Here is a 19,842-nt window from a genome sequence, read left to right on the forward strand (position 1 = left end):
GCATCTTTGATTATTCATTGCACTCAAATATTTGAAGACAGGATGAAACGTTGCAAACGTATGCATGTCAAACTCATTGCATAGCTTAACAACAGGTAAGCCCTTATAGTATCGGATTACTCCATAGACTGTGACACTGTCTTTTACATCATAATATATGCTTAAAGTACAGGTAAAAGAGTACTAGCACCATTTGGTCTCAGTTCAATCATGCTATTTCAAGATTTTCATATAAGAAAACTCTCATTGCCTGCCTGTGTGTGTATGTGTATGTGTGTGTGTGTGTGTCTGTGTGTGTGTGTGTGTGTGTGTGTGCATGTATGTATGTGTATGTGTATTCACAGGAATGCAAAAGTAACAAGTAATGCTGTTATCAACTACATGTAGAATGATCATTGACATTTTCAATTCTTTATCAAAGGCATAACTATTAAATATATTTTTACGTGTTTGTGTGCTCATCATCAGTTCTACCACCGGGGTATAGATCACAGTTTAATCAAAAACAATTATTCATGTTACAAAACATTCCATACAATACTTTCTTATCAAATCTTCAAACTTTAAATATTTGTAATATTTATAGCTGATATGCAAATAATCCATATCTTTATAATATTATCTAAAAACCTAATTTATTTTCATTTAAGTTTTCCATGAATCTAAATTCATAATCTGTATTATGTACATTATTACTAAATGTCCTTATGAGACAAAGTTATCTTTAAGTGTACCTAGTAGTTACTGGCTTGGCTTTCATTCAAAGTGAACATATGTGAGTTGGACGACTATAATGATGCTTTCGATTATTCTATTCAGTTATGGCTTCATATCTGTCTGCAGATATCAGCTGCTCGGATAGTTCAAGTTACTTTTACTGTGCTATGGCTTCATCTCTGTCCACAATTACCAGGTAGATTCCATTTCTTGGTGACAAAGTAATTCCTGCATCAACTTTTAGAGGTACCTGTGAAAAAAATTGAAGAGCATAATTCATCAAGTAACACTTTACATGTACACGACTGCTTTACAAACATTTTCATTCAATTTTCATTTAATTAAGTTTAAAAAAATACATCTTTCTTGATATCCATGTGACAATCACAGGAAAGGGATACTTTAAAGGGGAACGCCACTCCAAGAAATCAAGGTATTTTCAAACACATTGGGTTCTGGAGACTCATTTCATGATTTCTCATCACACAAATTTAACTCGATTGTCTAGAATAACCAAATTTAAACTCTACCTCAATTCTACTGTTCTCATACTGGTCCACTGTTGCATCATGGGACGACTTAACAGATATACATATTCATCAGATGCACAATCAATCAATATTCATGATTCCTAAGTGCTTATTTCCTATAGATAAACAGTCACGAATATGCATTGTAAATCTAATATTATATTATACCAGTATATTGATGGCGCAAATCGAGAGATCTAATTGGTCTAGACATCGAACTAGCACGGTTGGCACGCGTCCAAATTTTGTTCGTCTACGAGCGTTGCGTTGTAATCCGCCATGATACTGATAGTAAACTCTTCGAATTGTCAGAGGAGGATTTTCTCTCAATGAGACAATATTTTATGAGAAATTATGAAGGAAATTTCGAAAGCAACCAAGTCATTGCATATTTTTTCAAATCATCGCCTACTACATGTACTAAGGTCAAGGCATGCATGAGATCGGTCCCAGCCTCGGCGCGGCTGGAGTGAAAAGATTGGTGAGCTGTCCTGTCCTGTCATAAAAATGAAGCAAGTGAAAGAGCTTACACTGGCCGACATACCATTAATCTAAATAGAAATTTGTCTGGGATCCTGTCCTAGAGTATCAGTCATCAATCCGAGAGGGAAATCCTCAAACCCGAAAATCTACTAACATAACTTCCAGTAATATAAATACATTGTAAATATCAACCTGTCTATCACTTCACCGAGTCGTGAATTCGGCCGGGAACGATCGAAGCACGCTGTATTTAAAACCACTTCAAGTTTATAACTTGAGTCAAACAGGTTGTTTATTCATCACTGTGCACTTTTAATGAGCCGATCAATGTACAGATTATCCCTAGAAACGACTAGCAGATAAAATAAATCCAGTCGCTGCCCGACGTTCACGTTGAGGCCAAGATCAGCTGTCTTGAAAGCAGCGTTATTGTTATGCAAATTAGTCACAGAGGCGCATATGAAACGAGAAAACGTTAGTTCTTATCTTGTTTTCGATATTTTCAATATACTAGTAATAGTATAATAAAATAGCGATAAACCTACCCCTGGGGAAGGTATACCACTCGGTTCTGACCAGTGAACTCAATATATGCACTCGCTATCGCTCGTGCATATATTTCGTTCACTGGTCAAAACCTCTTGGTATACCATCCCCAGGGGGTGGTTTATTGCTTAAATATTGATGTCTGCTAAGGCTCATGAGGCAATGGTGCACCGCTAAAAGAACATGTATGAGGTGAAAGAGAGTTTCAATTTGGTGTTTCTTGGCAATTGATTGAAATTTATGGGATTTGAAATTGTAAAATGACTCTCCAGATCTCAAAGCTAATGAAGATACCTTTATTTCCTGGAGTAGCATTTCTCTTTGACTGAAGAATTAAACCCAATTATATATGTATGTATGTATGTATGTATGCATGCATGCATGCATGCATGCATGCATGCATGCATGTATGTATGTATGTATGTATGTATGTATGTATGTAGGTATGTGTGTATGTATCTCCTCCGGTAAGGCTTCCTTGTCATTTTTTCAATTATATCTATAGTATTTTAGAATATAAAAATTTACCTCTGTCTGTGAACATGTTTTAAACTTAAACTTCTGTAGTATTCTTGATAATGCAATTTTCATCTCCAGTTGTGCAAATCTTATTCCAATACAATTTCTTGGACCATGACTAAATGGTAAATATGTGTATGGATCTCTTCCTGCTTTGGCTTCTGCTGTAAATCTGGATGGGAAAAGATATCAGTGACAATGTCAACAACAACAACAACAACAACAACAACAACAACAACAACAACAACAACAACAACAACAACAACAATGATAGTAACATACAAGTGACCTAGTGGCTGAAATAGCTCAGTCTACAGTTTTTTTATTTTGTTACTGTACATAAATGTACAGGAGTTAGACAATGTGAATATCTGATCTCCAGTTGAATTATGTTACATGTACATCAATTATCATTGCAATCCAACGGTCACTCTCACAGAAGAAGATGAAAATAGTAAAAGTTGACAGGCAACGGATGACAGATGAGATACAATGGATGATGACAGAGAATCAACTTGTTGGTGACAGTGTAGCTAATAAAGGTACTTAAGGTTTTATAGTGTTCATACTCTTTCAGGGACTAATACTTTGGGATACAGATAAAATACTTTACTACGGTTTACTATCAATTGTTTGTTTTGATCAAGCTTTCAGAGTCTATACCTTTATCAAAACTGCATTAGCTGTAACTGATTAAAGTAGTTTTTAATCAGACAACTAACAATATATTCACTGAAAATTGTTAAAATATCGAATTTTGATACTTCACATTTTTAATAATTAGAGTTTGATTTTATCCATAAGGTGTACAGTAATAAGTAAAAATCATAGCTGCACTGGGTTGCTGACTTTACGGCGTAGACCAAAAATCATTTTGATGAGATCACGTTGAAAATGTGAGCAGATGTCAGCATACTTTCCATTTCAAAATGTTGCAGGCGTTGCTACATTTGCTGATTTTGATGGCATTGAGGTACTTCTGAACAGTTCTTGGGTCTTGAAGCCCAATTTTGTGGCAGTTAAGGTTTAATTTAGCAGAAAAGTCCACCCAACTTTGCGATTCAGAACTGAATTGCTTCTATCTATTTGTGTTTACATTACAGAAGTTGTAGCATAATTGCTTCCAGTTAAACATCAGATCGACAATATGTACAAAAATAGAAGAAAAAGCACTCAAAATCACAGCAAACACTACAATTATTGCAGCTACATGATTAAGTACTTGTCTGTATCTATATCCAACACTATGCATGGCAAATTGTTTATTTTCCATTTGAAGTTGTCCGAAGTTGAGTTAAAAATGTCATATCACATGAGAGAAATACCAACTTGAAGGTATGCCAGTTTGTACTGTAATCTCATTAGCATTGCATATCTAATGTTTCTGGGTTAAATCTTTCTAAACATTACCAAATAATATATTTTATATCTTAGTATTCTTACCTTTCTGGGTCGAATTTTTCAGGATCTGGCCAGTATTTTGGGTTGTGATGGATACCATAGACTGGAACATCGACATGCATTCCTTTGGGAAAATGAATTCCATTGATAGTACAGGATTCAAGACACTGACGATTAAATCTGGAGAAGAAAATATCAACAAAATTATGAACTTGTTGTGAATCTGCAATTATTTTCTTAATGCTTTGCAGCCATAATTTGGGATAGACATACTTGGGTTAAACTTTACAAATGTCTTTTGCAACTAATGGTTTACATTCTGATGAGATGTATATACAGGAATTTCTGCAGGCTTATAAAAAAACAATACATGCAATATATCGATCTTGGGTTAAATGTCCAAAATTGTAGATTACATTTGTATGCACTTTTGCAAAAATACGAGTCTTGAATCATTATTTGTAAATATGACTATGAGAGATGAGGACTCAGAACATTGTTATGTGAATTATTTCAAATCTGTTATCTAAAGATGTGATTATATTCTTCACGGCATCTTTCAAACTTTCTGAAATTTGTTTAATAAGTTAATAAACTGGGGAAAGAAAGAAAACAATAGAAAATACAGTTTCATCCCACAACAAAAAAGTTGAATTCTAGATAACATGATTGCTGCTTCCTGTGCACATAGTGAGCTACAGAAACTGATTGTTTTAATTACAGATATGCAGTGAGTAGGTACTAGAGTTGTATTTGTTCTTGATCACATAGGTAGTGAAATTTTATTTATCACAAACACACAGTAAGCGATGTTTGATGACATCATTCAAATGAAACTGACCTTTGACCTGGTGGATACATTCGTAAAGTTTCTGATATCACCATTTCCATATATGGCATTTTTTGGACAGCATAATAATCCAAATTTGTCTATAAGAGAGAGGAAGAAAACCATGGAATTATTTCAGGATGTTTTACATCACTAATAAAATGTAACTAAGGAACACTCAAAGAAAACTGTTTCTGACCAGAAATTTACATGATTTGAGATACCCCCCGCCCCCCAACGTACCACTACCAAGTGAATTCATATGCCATGTAAACAAGCCAACTTCAATGTGGTGATTGGTACACTTAAGAGGGGTTTCATTATGATCATTTTGTAAACTACCCCTTGCAAAATGATCATGCTAATACAATTCTCGTTTATTATTCAAAACCTTAGCATGAAGAAAAATAGTTCCACATAATATGCAAATAGTTCCACATATGCAAATTGTGGATGAATATTCATGAATCAGAATAAAAGCAGGTGAGACATAAGATGCCACCTTTTCCTTGGCTACTAACCAAAAAGTAAAGGAGTGATGAGAGCAGTGAGAAGTGTAAACCTGGAGCCTCAGGAAATGTCGCCGAATGCTGACAATAAGTGTACGACTCCCATCCATCACAATCACACTGTATGAGATGGTCACATTAACATGTTGGTCCCAATTTGTAAAGGGCAAATTTTCAATCCCGGGTCAATGTCTCAACTCTCCCAATGTGTTTTAAGCCAACTTTTTCATGAATTCAGTCCCAAAAACACAAGTATTTAAAAAATTACAGTCACAGATTTCTTTCCTGTATGTTCATAATACCGTTGTCCAACATCAGGTGGTAAAAATCTGTAATACGCTCTAAAATGGATACTCATGATATCATACCTCGCCTTCTAACATGTCTTCCACTTCCTGTATAAGTCTCTCCTGAACATCAGGATGTCTTGCTAATAAATATGCACAGTACGATAACGCATTTGCTGTTGTATCAAAAGCTGCAATATTCAAAAATATATATATTAATATATTAATTGTATATGAATACTAGTATAACATATACTTTGTAGCATGTCATAATTCTTGGTACCTGAAAGAGAATATTCCTGCTTATAGTCATATCAGAAAAATAATGAATATTTCATTTTTTGGATGACATCATAACTTCCATTCCAAATGCTTCACATGCATAATTTAGTATAGGCACGCATGAGAATGCGTCAACCTTCTTGTTCTATTTTGACCCTCTGGCATGAGGTAAAATGCTATTGCAAGTACTGAGAATTGCTTTTCAAGAAATGATGTGCTTGGTGACAGCATTTATCATATGTTCTCAAGTCTGAAGGCAAGACTAACAAGTCTTCTGTATTCGAAGGTATAGACCCCAAAAACAACATATATTGCGCTGTTTTTGATGTCTAACATATGGTCCTACAATGTTACATGTACAAGAAAGGTTATCCCTTATAACATTACTGTAGACAATTAGAATACAGACCCTATTATCAAACAAAACAGTTATTGAGCAAATTTAAATTTGACCTTGAAGATAAAGGTCAAGGTCAAAAGTATGTCAAAATAGTAAGCTTACCTCTAACAATTAATGTACACATTTGAAAGATGTCTCAAGGTATAACAATTCCAAAATTATTGACAAAATTGCTATTTGACCTTAAAAGACTAATAACTTGTGCTTGTAATTTATGTAGCAGTTTCGGGCATAGTAATACTTTGCTTAATGCTTTTTGAACACATTTTGCGTACTTCTTTCATAAAAGTGTACATCGCTAATAAACTGGACAATTCTGTAGATTGCCTGGAATATCATACATTGTATTTGTAATTTAAAATTTGCATTCTGGAACTGAGACGATTATTTCAACTATTTCTTTGACTGTTTATAGATTCCTTATATCACAACAATCTGTTGACTTCATTTTTCTAAAGACAAAATTGTGTTGCAACACACAAAAAGTTTCACGGAAACAGAGAATTCTGAGATGAACTGTTAAACAATGCATACCTGCCAGTAGGAAGACCATGACTTGAGATCTCATTTCAGATGAAGTAAGTTTAGCTTTGGAAAATGTTTCATAAGATGTCTTCAAGTCACTAGTTCCATTGGACTTCTTAACTCCATCTTTGTTTCCTTCACACGATGACTTCACATCATTAGTTCCATTGGATTTCTGGACTTTATTTTTCTTTCCTTCACTGTTCTCATTTGCAGCAGCTGCTTCAATCAGTAAACTAACAAAATCCTTTCTTTCCTGATAGAAAACAAGATTTACTCTATTTGACGTGTACAGAGATGAGGGACGGTATCTATGGGAGCATTCCTTGTGATCATAATAAACAGCGCCACCTATCACAGAATGAACAAGATCGTTTGCTAACGAAAGCTCTAAGTGTATCAAAGCCAAAATTAAGAAAGATAAACTATATTAAAAAGTAAATACTAAACAACATAAATGTGGACATGATGTTTGATTATGATTTACTATATTAATTTATTCACACTGAATGGTTAGCATAGCCATAAATCTCCAACATGTACTTACTTCACCATGTGATTGTTGTCTTGAACGAATCACCTGATCAATAGTTTCTTCAAAGAATTTCATTGTGGGACCTCTCTGTTTCCGTACAGCAGCTGCTGCTAGTGGCAACAGGAATGGAAATACAGCTGCAAAGGAGAATTATAGAGTAATGTTTTAGTCCCCATTTTAATACATGGAGATGACATTTTCAAATGAAAATGGAACTATTTTGTTGCATTTGTAGGATAAATGTTAGGAGAGATAAAATGTGTCATTTTGTATGTGTGCTGGCCAAAGTGTCTGTATTGTGTTTTGTAATTTGCAAAAATAAACATTGTTTAAGATTAAACAAGTGCTGACCTAGCGGTCGATATAGCTCCGCTGTTTTTTATTTTTGTTACATCAATGTATAGAAGATAGACAATGTGAATCTCATATGTTTTCTAAAAACAGTTCTACAATGCTACAATTAAGAAGAACCATAGTAGTTCATCGTATTCCATTAATTTCACATATAAACCTGGTCAAAAACATCCCTACAAAACATATACCGGGTACATCCTATCATAATTAGCTTATGGCTTCAAAAGAAAATGTCTTCATTCTACGAGTACTGGAAATTGTTCATTATGGTTGTCGTTCTTTACAGTGAGTGGAGATATAAATATCATTTTCTCAATCAACAACAATCACCAATATTCTATCAAATATCTCTCATTGCTGACATTTTGGCAAATAATGCAAAATATACACTTTCAACGTCAAAATATGCATATGGTGGTATTAAAAGGTAACTGCACTTATTTCTAGGTTTCTTATGATGACCCTACAATACTGCAATCCAGCAAAGTAATTAAAAATAGGATGCCCTCTATGGCAGGATTTGAAAAATCACAGCATCATGGATGGTGACACCACAAGTGTGTATCTGAGTGAAAATTATCATTTATCGATGAAATTTGGGAACTTTAATAAAACAAATATTCAAAGTTAACTTTTGACCTTCATTGTTATTTCTAAAGTAATTCAGACTGTTTATGCATGATTATGTAATCAACAGATACACATACACATAGGGGTTAACTCTTAGACCTTTTTTTAAATTTTTAACTGACCGACCAACCGACCCATAAATTCAGAAGTGTATGGTGATGAAGAATCATTGCATTAAATATGGGGGTCCTACAAGGATATGCTGAGTTACCACGGCAATACTTACTTGACATGAAATATCGAACGCTTCTGAAACTGAAAGACTGGAATACTTTGTGAGCATTGATACTGAATTGATTATTGAGTTCATTCTGTGATTCTGTATCAATACCAAATGCTGCCGAGGCTATCACATCTAACGTATAGTTACCAAATGTCCTGTACAAGATACAAATCATATTTCCCCAGTATCACATATCTATTAATATTCTCTTGTTTGAACACTGCACACTCGCCTAGTTTTAAACTCAGGCACTGCACAATGGCAGCGATAATAACAACTTTATTGAAATTATTCAGAATAATGAAGGTTTTTAAAAAGATTATCATTACATTAGATAACACATTTGCATTTTGTTATCACAAACACCAACATTGATATAGTGTATATATATAATATATGTATATACATACTAACTAAATATATAATATATATACATATACACAAACACATCCATACATACATACATCCATACATAGTACATACACATGCACCCACAAACACTCACACATACATACATACATACATACATACATACATACATGCACACATACATACATACATACATACATACATACATACATACATGTATATACATACATGTATATACAAATACATACATACATACATACATACATACATACATACATACATACAGACATACATGTATACATACATACATACATATATTATTTATTAACTTATAATGTTATGTTTTAATAATCTACTACAAGTTAAGTGTGCAAAACTTACATCCAGATATCAAATGGTTCACCATTTGTTCTGTGTGTTTCAAATACATCCAATAGTTTTGAGGTTGTAAAATTGACAAGAGGTGACATCTGTCAATGAATGAAAACCATATAGTAAGAAAAATGAAATTCGGTAAACTATGTCATGGGAATCGAACAACGATCAATACAAAACCCATATAAATTTATATTTAAATAACTGCCAATGGGTAAACCAATATATGTACCAGAGAGTACTCGCACTGGTGTGTGCACATACTACTGGAAAACATTACTGCATACCTGCATACAAATGATAAGCAAATGAGAACATGATCATTCACTGAACACAAAAGTGTCATTTTTACAGAAATGTGTTGTTTCCGATAAACATATAATATAATTTAACAGAACCCCATGCCATGTGAGCTCCTATGTGGGTACTCACATGTATTTGCATGAATGTTTAAAGTGTTTTTTACTGCACTTTCGCTCACTATGCAAATGAAAGTATGACCGCGACAGAACAATTCAAGCCTAAATGCAAATACCCCAAAACATCGCACACTTACACTGCACTCATGCATCAAGGGGTTCTGTACTTATTCATTTTATAAACTAAATAATACAGTTTAAATATTGCTTTAAAATGAATTTAGCTACTCCAAATCAAACTAAAGTGACAGGGAACAAACAACGTTTGAGCTGGTTGTTAGAACCAACCATTGTTATAATTTCAAATTTGACCATTATAACTAACAAGGTAGATGCAAAGCCATATATTACATACATCTTTTATCTTTGCTGCACTCAAAGCTGGAGTTAGCACACTTCTGACTTCTTTCCAACGTTTTCCTTCTAAGAAGATCACCTGTTCCCGAAATATTTTTAGTGTACGCTTCGGAGAGCCAAGAGCATGCTGTAATGAAGAGAACATGGTTAGTTTGGTGTGTACACTTTGGTTAGTTTGGTGCGTTCACTTACTGTTTGTTCGGCGTGTACTCTTAAGTTAGTTCAGCATGTACACTTTGGTTAGTTCGGTGTGTACACTTTGGTTAGTTCGGCATGTATACTTCGGTTAGTTTGGCATGTACACTTTGGTTAGTTTGGTGCATTCACTTTGGTTAGTTTGGTGCGTTCACTTACTGTTTGTTCGGCGTGTACTCTTAAGTTAGTTCAGCATGTACACTTTGGTTAGTTCGGTGTGTACACTTTGGTTAGTTCGGCATGTATACTTCGGTTAGTTTGGCATGTACACTTTGGTTAGTTTGGTGCATTCACTTTGGTTAGTTTGGCGTGTACACTTTGGTTAGTTTGGTGCATTCACTTTGGTTAGTTTGGCGTGTACACTTTGGTTAGTTTGGTGCGTTCACTTCAGTTTAGTTTGGCGTATACACTTTGGTTGGTTTGGCATGTAAACTTTGGTTAGTTCAGCGTGTAAACTTTGGTTAGTTTGGTATGCAAACTTTGGTTAGTTCAGCATGTAAACTTTGGTTAGTTTGGCGTGTAAACTTTGGTTAGTTTGGCGTGTAAACTTTGGTTAATAGACATTTAGATAACATTCTCTAATATTTTTCTTTGTTTAGCCAAAGAAAATACATGTGACCTCTGAGGTATTTTGAAGTTGCAGATGAAAAGTGACAATTAATCTCTTATGGTGCATTTGAATCTTTTGTCTCAAATCTCACGTACCACATAATGAATGGCGTGGGCATGTGTTGTCAAGATGGAGAACAACAAGGATATAAATTCCACATTGTTTGCTCTAATGAGTTCTACTTGGTTTGTTTTGTCACTGATGGTGTGCCAGTGAGTGATGAGAAACTTTAGTCACTTTCAAAGTTTTCTACTACAAAGTAACAAAATAAATCATTACAGGCAACAGAACAGAAGTGATAATTATTTAGACAAAATAATTTAATATGGATGTGGGTCATGAAAGGGTTGTGACACAGATGAAAATTGAATAGTTATTGACCCAAACAAGTGTTTGATACATACTTAATATACCCAAGTGACAGACCGAGGCCGCAAACATGCCTTGCTACGGTATAATTATGTCCAGAAAGTAAATTTGAAATTAATACATACATTTGCCACGCTGTCATCATTGTTATTTTCCTAATCCCAAGCAAAAGTTACTTACCACTCTGTCCTGAAATTTGTAAAACTCTTTAACAAGAATCTGTTTTAACATCTTAGGATCTGCCACCATCATCATTGGGTTTCTACCCTCATGAAAACTACAAAGAATGTACAATATACATTTAATAGTGTCAGCTAACAAACAATAAATAAATAAATAAATCAATCAATCAATCAATCAATCAATCAATCAATCAATTCAATCAATTAACCAACCAACCAGCCAAACAACCAACCAACCAATCAATCAATCAATCAACCAGCCAATCAATCAACTGACCAACCAACCAACCAACCAACCAACCAATCAGCCAACCAGCCAACCAATCAACCGACCATCCAATCAATCAACCAACCAATCAACCAACCATCCAAATAACCAACCAACCAACCAACCAACCAACCAACCAGCCAAACAACTCACTCATTTGCAACTTACAAAATAACTTCTCCATATTCCTGTATCAACTGTGCTGTGTTTTGTGGAAAACCATCCTTGCCACCATGAAGATGAAAGAAATTGCCAACCAATGGCCATGGTTTTGGACCGCGTAAATTTGGGTATGACACTGACCAAAAAGGTGCCAATGACCACCTTAAACAAAACAAGAAAACATACACTTTGTAAATAATATATTACAGATACTACAGTGTTTTGTTAGTGATTGCAGATCAGCTCTATCTCTCTCTCTCTCTTTCTCTCTCTAATGTGCAGGTACTGTACAATGGTGAGATAAACACAAATGTTAGGTGAATCAATTGATCAATGTTAATGGGGAACAGGGGTGAACAAATCATTTTATGAACTGGTGGTCTCCGGACTAGTGCCTAAAAAAATCCAGTGGTCCTGCTGAAAGAATTAGCGGTCCCAGGTCCTGCTAATCTGAAACATTAAATCTTACCTATGAATCTGTATATTCAGATGACTTTTTAACATAGTTATTAACAGTAAGGTACTGGTCCAATGGACCACACAAGGTAACATTTGTGTGGTCCGCCCAAAAAATAGCTAGTCCCGGACCAAGGACCAGTGGATTTGTTCACTCATGGAATAGTTAAAGGGGCACAGGCTGAGTTTAAACAGTTTTTACTTTGGTTAGTAATACAAAATACCTTATATAAAACCATGGCTAAACTAATCAAGTATAATGTTTACAACGATTCATGTAGCCGTGACGTGTCACTTTTTACCAACCATCCAACTCATGCATTGTTCATGTAATCACAGGGATTTCCTCAGATTTATTGATATGCACCCACAATTATTTCATTAAATCTTTCATATATCATATCTAAATACCAGGATTGAGTTATACCAGTATCAAGTAACGAATGAGTGTGCTTCAGTAAGTAGAATACAATATGTAACACTTTGTAGTCAACAAAATTTGCGTCCAAAAACCGTCTAACCTCACCCTGTACCCCTTTATTGTAATGTAACTCTAATTCTGAGGCAACTACTACAAGCCATAATCAACTGTGCTATCACAACTTACATAAAATATACCAGTGTTAATCATTTGGCAATTGAGGTTGTTGTTTGAATAGCTAAATCTTTAATCAACATGTAAAATGTCTAATAATGAGTATATATACATTTTCAATGAATATATTATTGGTGGTCTGATTGAAAAAAATAACACTCCAGTTATAGTTAGGGCAGCTTTAAGACTTTGTGTAAATTGCAATATTCAAATATAATCTCTGTTATCACATCATGTGTTACTTAAATCTAATTCATCAATCTGATAAAAAAAAACATCTGACCTTCAACTAAAAGATAAGTAAAAACTTTGGTTGGTGGGCAAGGTAGGGTAGAAAGAGTACAGTCCAATATCTATCTATTTAAAGTCTGATAACAGTGATAAGTTGGTGTATGTAGTAGAGTCAAATACTTGTAACAATTAATGGTTTCTATAAAATACTATGCTCAAAGCTGGGAAGCTGTTGCTGACTTAATTTCAGCCATTTTGGCCAATACGTGGGTGATACGTACTTTCATGCCAACACTGGGTTAGTACAATTAGCATGGTTTCAATCACAAAATTATTACTTATGCTGGGAAAGATCCCTCAGTTAAAGTTTCTTCCATTTGAGCACACAGTCAAATTTAAGTCAGTACACCTTTAATGTCATAAGCCGGTGAAGTACAGTTTAAAGCCAACAATAGGCTAATCTGGTATTAACATAAGGCTGGCAGTAACACCTCACTTAGTATGGCAGCAGATATGAATATTACATAATATGTGAATAACGAAGATTCATATAGCATTTTCAGTGAAGGAATCAAACACTTTGGAGTCATGATTATTAATTGTTCCTCTAATACATATGCATTTCTACTGACTCTTATGAGGCAATATGGTCCAATGCAAAAATACCAAAGTGAGACACAAGTTCAAATTGGTGTTTCTTAGCAATTGTGCTTAATATTATAACACACGTAATGCAAAATTATGAAATATCTCCCGAACCCAAAGTTTAGTAAAATGTTTCATTTCCTAGAGTGGCATTACCCTTTTATGTAATGTAATAATGAGATATCTCTACCTACCTATAAATTAAAAATAAAATTACTGTTTTTCTACTTCAATAAAATATGCGAATACTTACCAAATCAGAAATGCAAGAATCACTGTAAACAAAATTGTCACAACAGGTAGGGTTGCCTGGTTGACTTCTAAAATCAATAAACCCATATTTAGGTTTGGACTTCTCAAAATGATTTATGTCTTCACCATTTACTGCAAAATAAAATGAATTGAAAAGAATTGATAAAAATTACAAACCATAAAGAATGCAATGGCATAATATAGTCCAAAAGGTACAGCTGTTGGTCTGCTTATGTAATGACTGGCGACAAGTGCATTATATAAATGGAAGCCTGGATATAAGGCTAGCAATGGTAGATAGCTAAATGAAAATTTGAAGCAAATTTATATTGCATGCCTTTTTCTGTATCCCTTCCCTCTCCCTCATGTACTGTAGCTTACATGATGAAAATGTTAATTTTGTGTGTGAAATAAATTTCAGAATTCTTACTTAATTCTCAATTGTAATTTGGTTAAAATACTCTAAGTCTAAAAGTAATGTTACCAAGTTAATCTATTGTAAATTTGTCAATGGTTCAAAGTTACACCTACTGACTTAATTTCCTACATCATTTTGTGATATAGTTTGTTAGGTAGGGTCAGAAGTTGATATATCAGTCTACCTTGTTACATGTAGTTACCCTAGTTAAGTATTATTAATCAGTCTGACCTGACGAGCATTTGAGAACAATCAATCAAATCAACCATTCATACATTTGACAGACTGTCCACCTGGTAAGCCCAAGTCCCCCTCCCTACCCCCCCCCCCAAAAAAAAAAAAATTCTTAGATTAAACTTTCTAAAAATTTAAACAAAATTCACAAAACATGCCTACATATTTTGTTATCTCCATCTCTCTCTGACTGCAATGCACTTTGAAGTCTAGAGATCTCAAGATTATACAAGTAATAGGATGTCACAGTGATACACACGTACATGTACTTCAAAGTTATGAATGAGTCTAGGTAATACAGTCAGAAAATCAGCAACATCTGCTTTCTCTTTTTTTCAAAAATATACGAACGATACTTTCAGTAATTCTCCATTCAATTGTATAATACAATTCTACCTTTGACATACATGTACATCAAACAAAACTTAGCTACATGTACAGCTCAATAACATGTAGGTGTTTACAAAACATGACCCGAGGGTCAGAAAGAGTTGACAACTGGTATTTTAACTTGAAAACAGACTGTCAACATAACATTACAACATCATTCATCATATTTTACACTTTTCACAATCTTGAAAATAAACTAAAATTCATATTGTTATTACATTGAAGACTTATTTCACACTTTTCACAGTCATTGAAAATAAACTAAAATTCATGCTGTATTTGGAAAAGTTATTTGACACTTTTCACAATCAATTGAAATTCAAATAAACCAAAACCAAAATCACATATATTTTTCCAACTAAGTAAGTTCAAGGCCAAAACAGACATAATGACAAGATTGTTTTTTGTGTATGTGTTACCATGGAAACCATCAAACTATACTGTTTCTTTATGCATCATCTCTATTGATAAAGATGACTGATTTCTAACCAGGCAATTGGTTGGACTATGCTATACATGTATTGACCAATCACAGTCCAGGTGACAAATAGTCTGAAAGACCCAATGTTATTGGTGCTGCTGTTAACCTAGTCTAGTCCCTAGACTGTATCGTTACAATTTACACTCACGTATAGTCAAAGTCATTACTCTAGAAGTCCTGAGATGCATTAAAAATTCATCCACCAACACAGTCATTAACATCATGTCTTTGTTAATTAATCACAAAATTCTAACCAATAACACAGTCCCTCATACAAGTTAATGTTTATTGGGGCAGTTATGTAATGTCCAAATATGGTATATTTGTCAGCTCAGGATGCTACATGTACTTACATACTGTTTACATCACTATAACAGCTGGGATTCAATGATTAGATGAACAACTTTTTGTACTAATTGACAGACTTTGACCAGACGTGGTTTAGAGACCACCTTGGTATCCAGACTACTATTAACTATAAACTAACTACAACCTCTGACCAACAAACTTCGGTTAATACAATAGGCATTGTTTAGTTGTTTGGTGGTCTGAGATACAACCATAAAATGTTGCTTCCTCACTTTGGAATCAGTTTGTGTTAGATCTGAACTCAGAATGTTAATAATATAATTTATAGTATATTTTAGCTAAATTGCTCAGCCTTCCTCAACTATTTGTAAATGTTTTAATGATGTAAACTTGTTATATGACTACAAGATATACTTGGTAAGTTATTTACACTCTGAAGGAGGTGGGGGGGGGGGTGTTTCGCACATAAAACTAAAAGTTGAGCAAAACAGGATTTTTCTAGGTGATAGAGGGATTGCGTACAATTTCAAATACTGAAATGATTATAATATCTAGCTACATTATATGCAGGTTAGGTTAACCTAGTCTAGTGCTATCCCTACATCAAATCTCAAGATATCACTTTAGGATGATTTGATATCAAATATAGCATCTTGAGTTATGCAGTGAGTCCAGACTTTAATTTCTAATGCAAACAAGAAAGAATGAAAAACTTTACTCAAACGGGACAAACAATTTAGTTATGCAGGAGATCAATTTATATTTACTGTTGGTATATATTGACATAGATAAGGTATCATTGAGTAAATTATAAACATTTGCTATTATGTGATTGCTTTTTTTAAAATTTATATGCCAAGTTGAAGGGGAACACCACTGTAGGAACCAAAAGGTATTTTCATATACGTTCGGTTCTGGAGAGTTGTTTATTATTTCACATTACATAATTTTCACTCAGTTGCCAACAAGTTAACACCAAACATAAATGCTTTTTCAATTCTACTGTTCTTTCAATGTAACAACAATGAATTCTGGGTCTTACTCTTAGCAGACAAGCTTATTCATTAGATGTACAGTGAATAGGACATCATTAGAGATTACTTTGTTCAGATACACAGTCATGAATATTCAGTGTGCATGAAAATAACTATGTTCTGGAGTTCCCCTTTTATATTAACATTTCATAGCTCTTCTATTAATCAGTCAAAAGTACTTATACATCTAGGCATTCACTGCACATGTCAGTTATGGATGTACATTTGTACAATGTAGGACATTCTACCTCCAGTATATGTCACTGTCAGATATCCCCCCCCCACACACACACACACACACCCACCAGCAGATTTTAACGGCTTTGCGAGTGTAATTAACAGTTGTAATGTCATATGAATTATGTGATGATTGCCACATTACGTGTATTTGTTTATGTAAATGTAATACAGTTGGTAGAATTTTCCGCCATGCTTGAAACAGTCCAAAAGAGGTGAACAGCACAAGTTTGCTTCACTCTCCTGCATTGCATTGTGTCCTATTCACCAATGTCTTGGAAATCTGATTTCAGTGTTTAGGGCACAGGCACTCAAATCAATCTGTATGATTTTTTTTTTTTAAATGAATACTAAATAATATTCATTTTAATATACATTTAAAAAAAAAACATACAGATTGATTCGAGTGCCTGTGGTTTCAAGTGCAAGTATCAAATTTGACTTTATCATGTTGAGAAGTAACAGCTAGTACTGAATACGCTTGTAAAATTGCAAAATCTTCCCTGGTGAGACACGGAATACAAAACAAACCCTATGTCGCGTGGTATGGTGGTATGCAAACACTCGTACTAGAGTTAGTCAGCATGGATACAATAGTACATCCATGCCTGGTCTCACGGACGGTAGCGTGGGTATGAGGGACACGGAGCTAGCGACTATAGTACTACGTACAGACTACAGTTCTACCTCCATGAGAAGGGTACTTTCTAAAACTACATGTTAAGTCATGTCAGTGTCTTAGATAGACTATGGGGGTTGAATGGTCATACCTCATGCAGACACGCCCAGTACCGACCAGTACCATGCCACTTAGTGTCCGCTCGACAACGGATCCGGATGTATCTTTAAGTGAATAAGAACCCTTGCTCTAACTAAGTTAACTCGTACATGTAGTTCACATCTGGTTTCAGCATACGTTCTGGTAACGACAGTCATTCACACGTTCGGCTTCTATTTTCACACTTGTATCTGGGTATAATTTATAAACAAGAATCAAACGTACCGATCAGAGTCAGCGATGCACTTTAACGACGACAGACAGAATAAAAATCGACGTCCGACTTCTGTTTTCACCGGTCAAGTCACATGTTTGTACGTAACGCTGTCAGGTGATGACCTGGGAGGTGAGAGTTCAAAGTTGAATCTTTGCATTCGCTAACGTCATGGTGACGTGTTGTGACGGCGTCGGTTTTCAAAACTTACAAACGCTTTCAAAGCAAAGTGCCTGTGCTGCTATTCGCTTCGTCAAGAAATATATAACAGCTCTGGTGTGCGAGAATGGCTATTCATTGCCGATTTTTATTTCATTACAATAGTTTGTCTTTCAAAGTTTAAAATTAAAATCACAAACACTTATTTCTATGATATTATTGATAACATGTGTTGATTTATAAATGTCTATTTTCGGGGTGAAAAAAATGTACTAGCTGCAGCCTGCAACTGAAACGGGTTTTTTTTGGTGGTTTTTAAAACCACCCTGACTTGTTATAAATATAAATTGGTTGAAATATGATTGATTGTGTTGGAGCGCTTATTTTATGATGCAGACTCAAAAATCAACCAGATTGGATGTATTGTACCACATTATGTGTACAGGTTCACAAATATATTTACCCACAGATGATACAGTACTCGATACATACTCTGTTTCAGGTTGTACGAGTGTTATAATCATCGTCGTCGTAAACTATAGCTGCAGACTCTTTTACGGCACCGTTCAGGACACACCTTGATATTGTGTCGCGAAAGAAATATCAGCTATGCAGTGGTTTGCGAAAACATGTACAACGTATTGGAAAATAACAAATTTCAGTGAATATATTGCAATATGTGTTAGGTAAGTCAAACTTTAGCTGTACAATAAATTTGCCTTTAACTTAAAAAAAATATCTTTCAACTAGATTTTTGACCAATGACTTCATATTACTACTGATACAACCTAAATGTATCTCATAAAAGTGATGTCACTAAATTAAACTTATCAAACACGAATCTTCATTTTCTATTTGACCATTTTGTCAACTTCGAATTTTACATGCCATGTAATAATTGTTGTTCAATAGATTAATTATTTATTCGTGAGTTTATGATAGTGGGTGTACAACCGACGGATACAATGGACTCTATCAAATTATCTATCTTATTATTCCGAGTTGCAATTGGTTATTTTTGACAAAATGAATGCAACATTAAAGTACTCAGGTGTGAATATTGAATAGATAATTAAATTTAGAGACAGGCAGACAGACACACAGAAAGACAGACAGACAGACAGACAGACAGACAGACAGACAGACAGACAGACAGACAGACAGAAAGACAGACAGACAGACAGACAGACAGACAGACAGACAGACAGACAGACAGACAGACAGAACAAATTGACTTCAATATATTCATAACAAATCCAAAGATGCCGCAATTTTAATGCACACGCTTATAGATAAAATGACCACTAGAGGGCGCTGTTAATAAAAACTGTAA

General features: G+C 34.5%; 1 protein-coding gene across 2 annotated transcripts; it reads right to left on the reverse strand.

Annotated features, from left to right (window-relative positions):
* Positions 1-321: 321 nt before the first annotated feature.
* Positions 322-18,459, reverse strand: LOC144448404 (thromboxane-A synthase-like). 2 transcript variants are annotated; one of them, XM_078138638.1, is made up of 15 exons: positions 18,362-18,459; positions 14,257-14,387; positions 12,083-12,238; positions 11,645-11,741; positions 10,289-10,417; positions 9,521-9,609; positions 8,774-8,925; positions 7,576-7,700; positions 7,210-7,284; positions 7,038-7,116; positions 5,903-6,012; positions 5,038-5,126; positions 4,239-4,376; positions 2,805-2,967; positions 322-967 (listed from the first exon to the last, which is right to left on the reverse strand). In XM_078138638.1, exons 2-15 carry the CDS (start codon positions 14,340-14,342, stop codon positions 875-877), a joined length of 1,581 nt encoding a protein of 526 aa, XP_077994764.1. In that variant the 5' UTR covers positions 14,343-14,387; positions 18,362-18,459; the 3' UTR covers positions 322-874. The 2 variants fall into 2 exon arrangements, with proteins under 2 accessions (XP_077994764.1, XP_077994762.1); XM_078138636.1 differs by having other exon boundaries at positions 7,038-7,284.
* Positions 18,460-19,842: the final 1,383 nt, after the last annotated feature.

Source organism: Glandiceps talaboti, chromosome 17 (assembly GCF_964340395.1).
Source record: "Glandiceps talaboti chromosome 17, keGlaTala1.1, whole genome shotgun sequence".
NCBI lineage: Eukaryota > Metazoa > Hemichordata > Enteropneusta > Spengelidae > Glandiceps > Glandiceps talaboti.

What these genes read in the sequence shown, in the direction of transcription:
- LOC144448404 (XM_078138636.1), bottom strand. Translation starts at nt 14,342, where the DNA reads ATGGGTTTATTGATTTTAGAAGTCAACCAGGCAACCCTACCTGTTGTG. An exon ending in CGTTCGATATTTCATGTCAA is followed by an intron (nt 7,701 to 8,773) that starts GTAAGTATTGCC and finishes TCTCCTTTGCAG; the next exon opens with CTGTATTTCCATTCCTGTTG. An exon ending in GACAACAATCACATGGTGAA is followed by an intron (nt 7,285 to 7,575) that starts GTAAGTACATGT and finishes GTTTTCTATCAG; the next exon opens with GAAAGAAAGGATTTTGTTAG.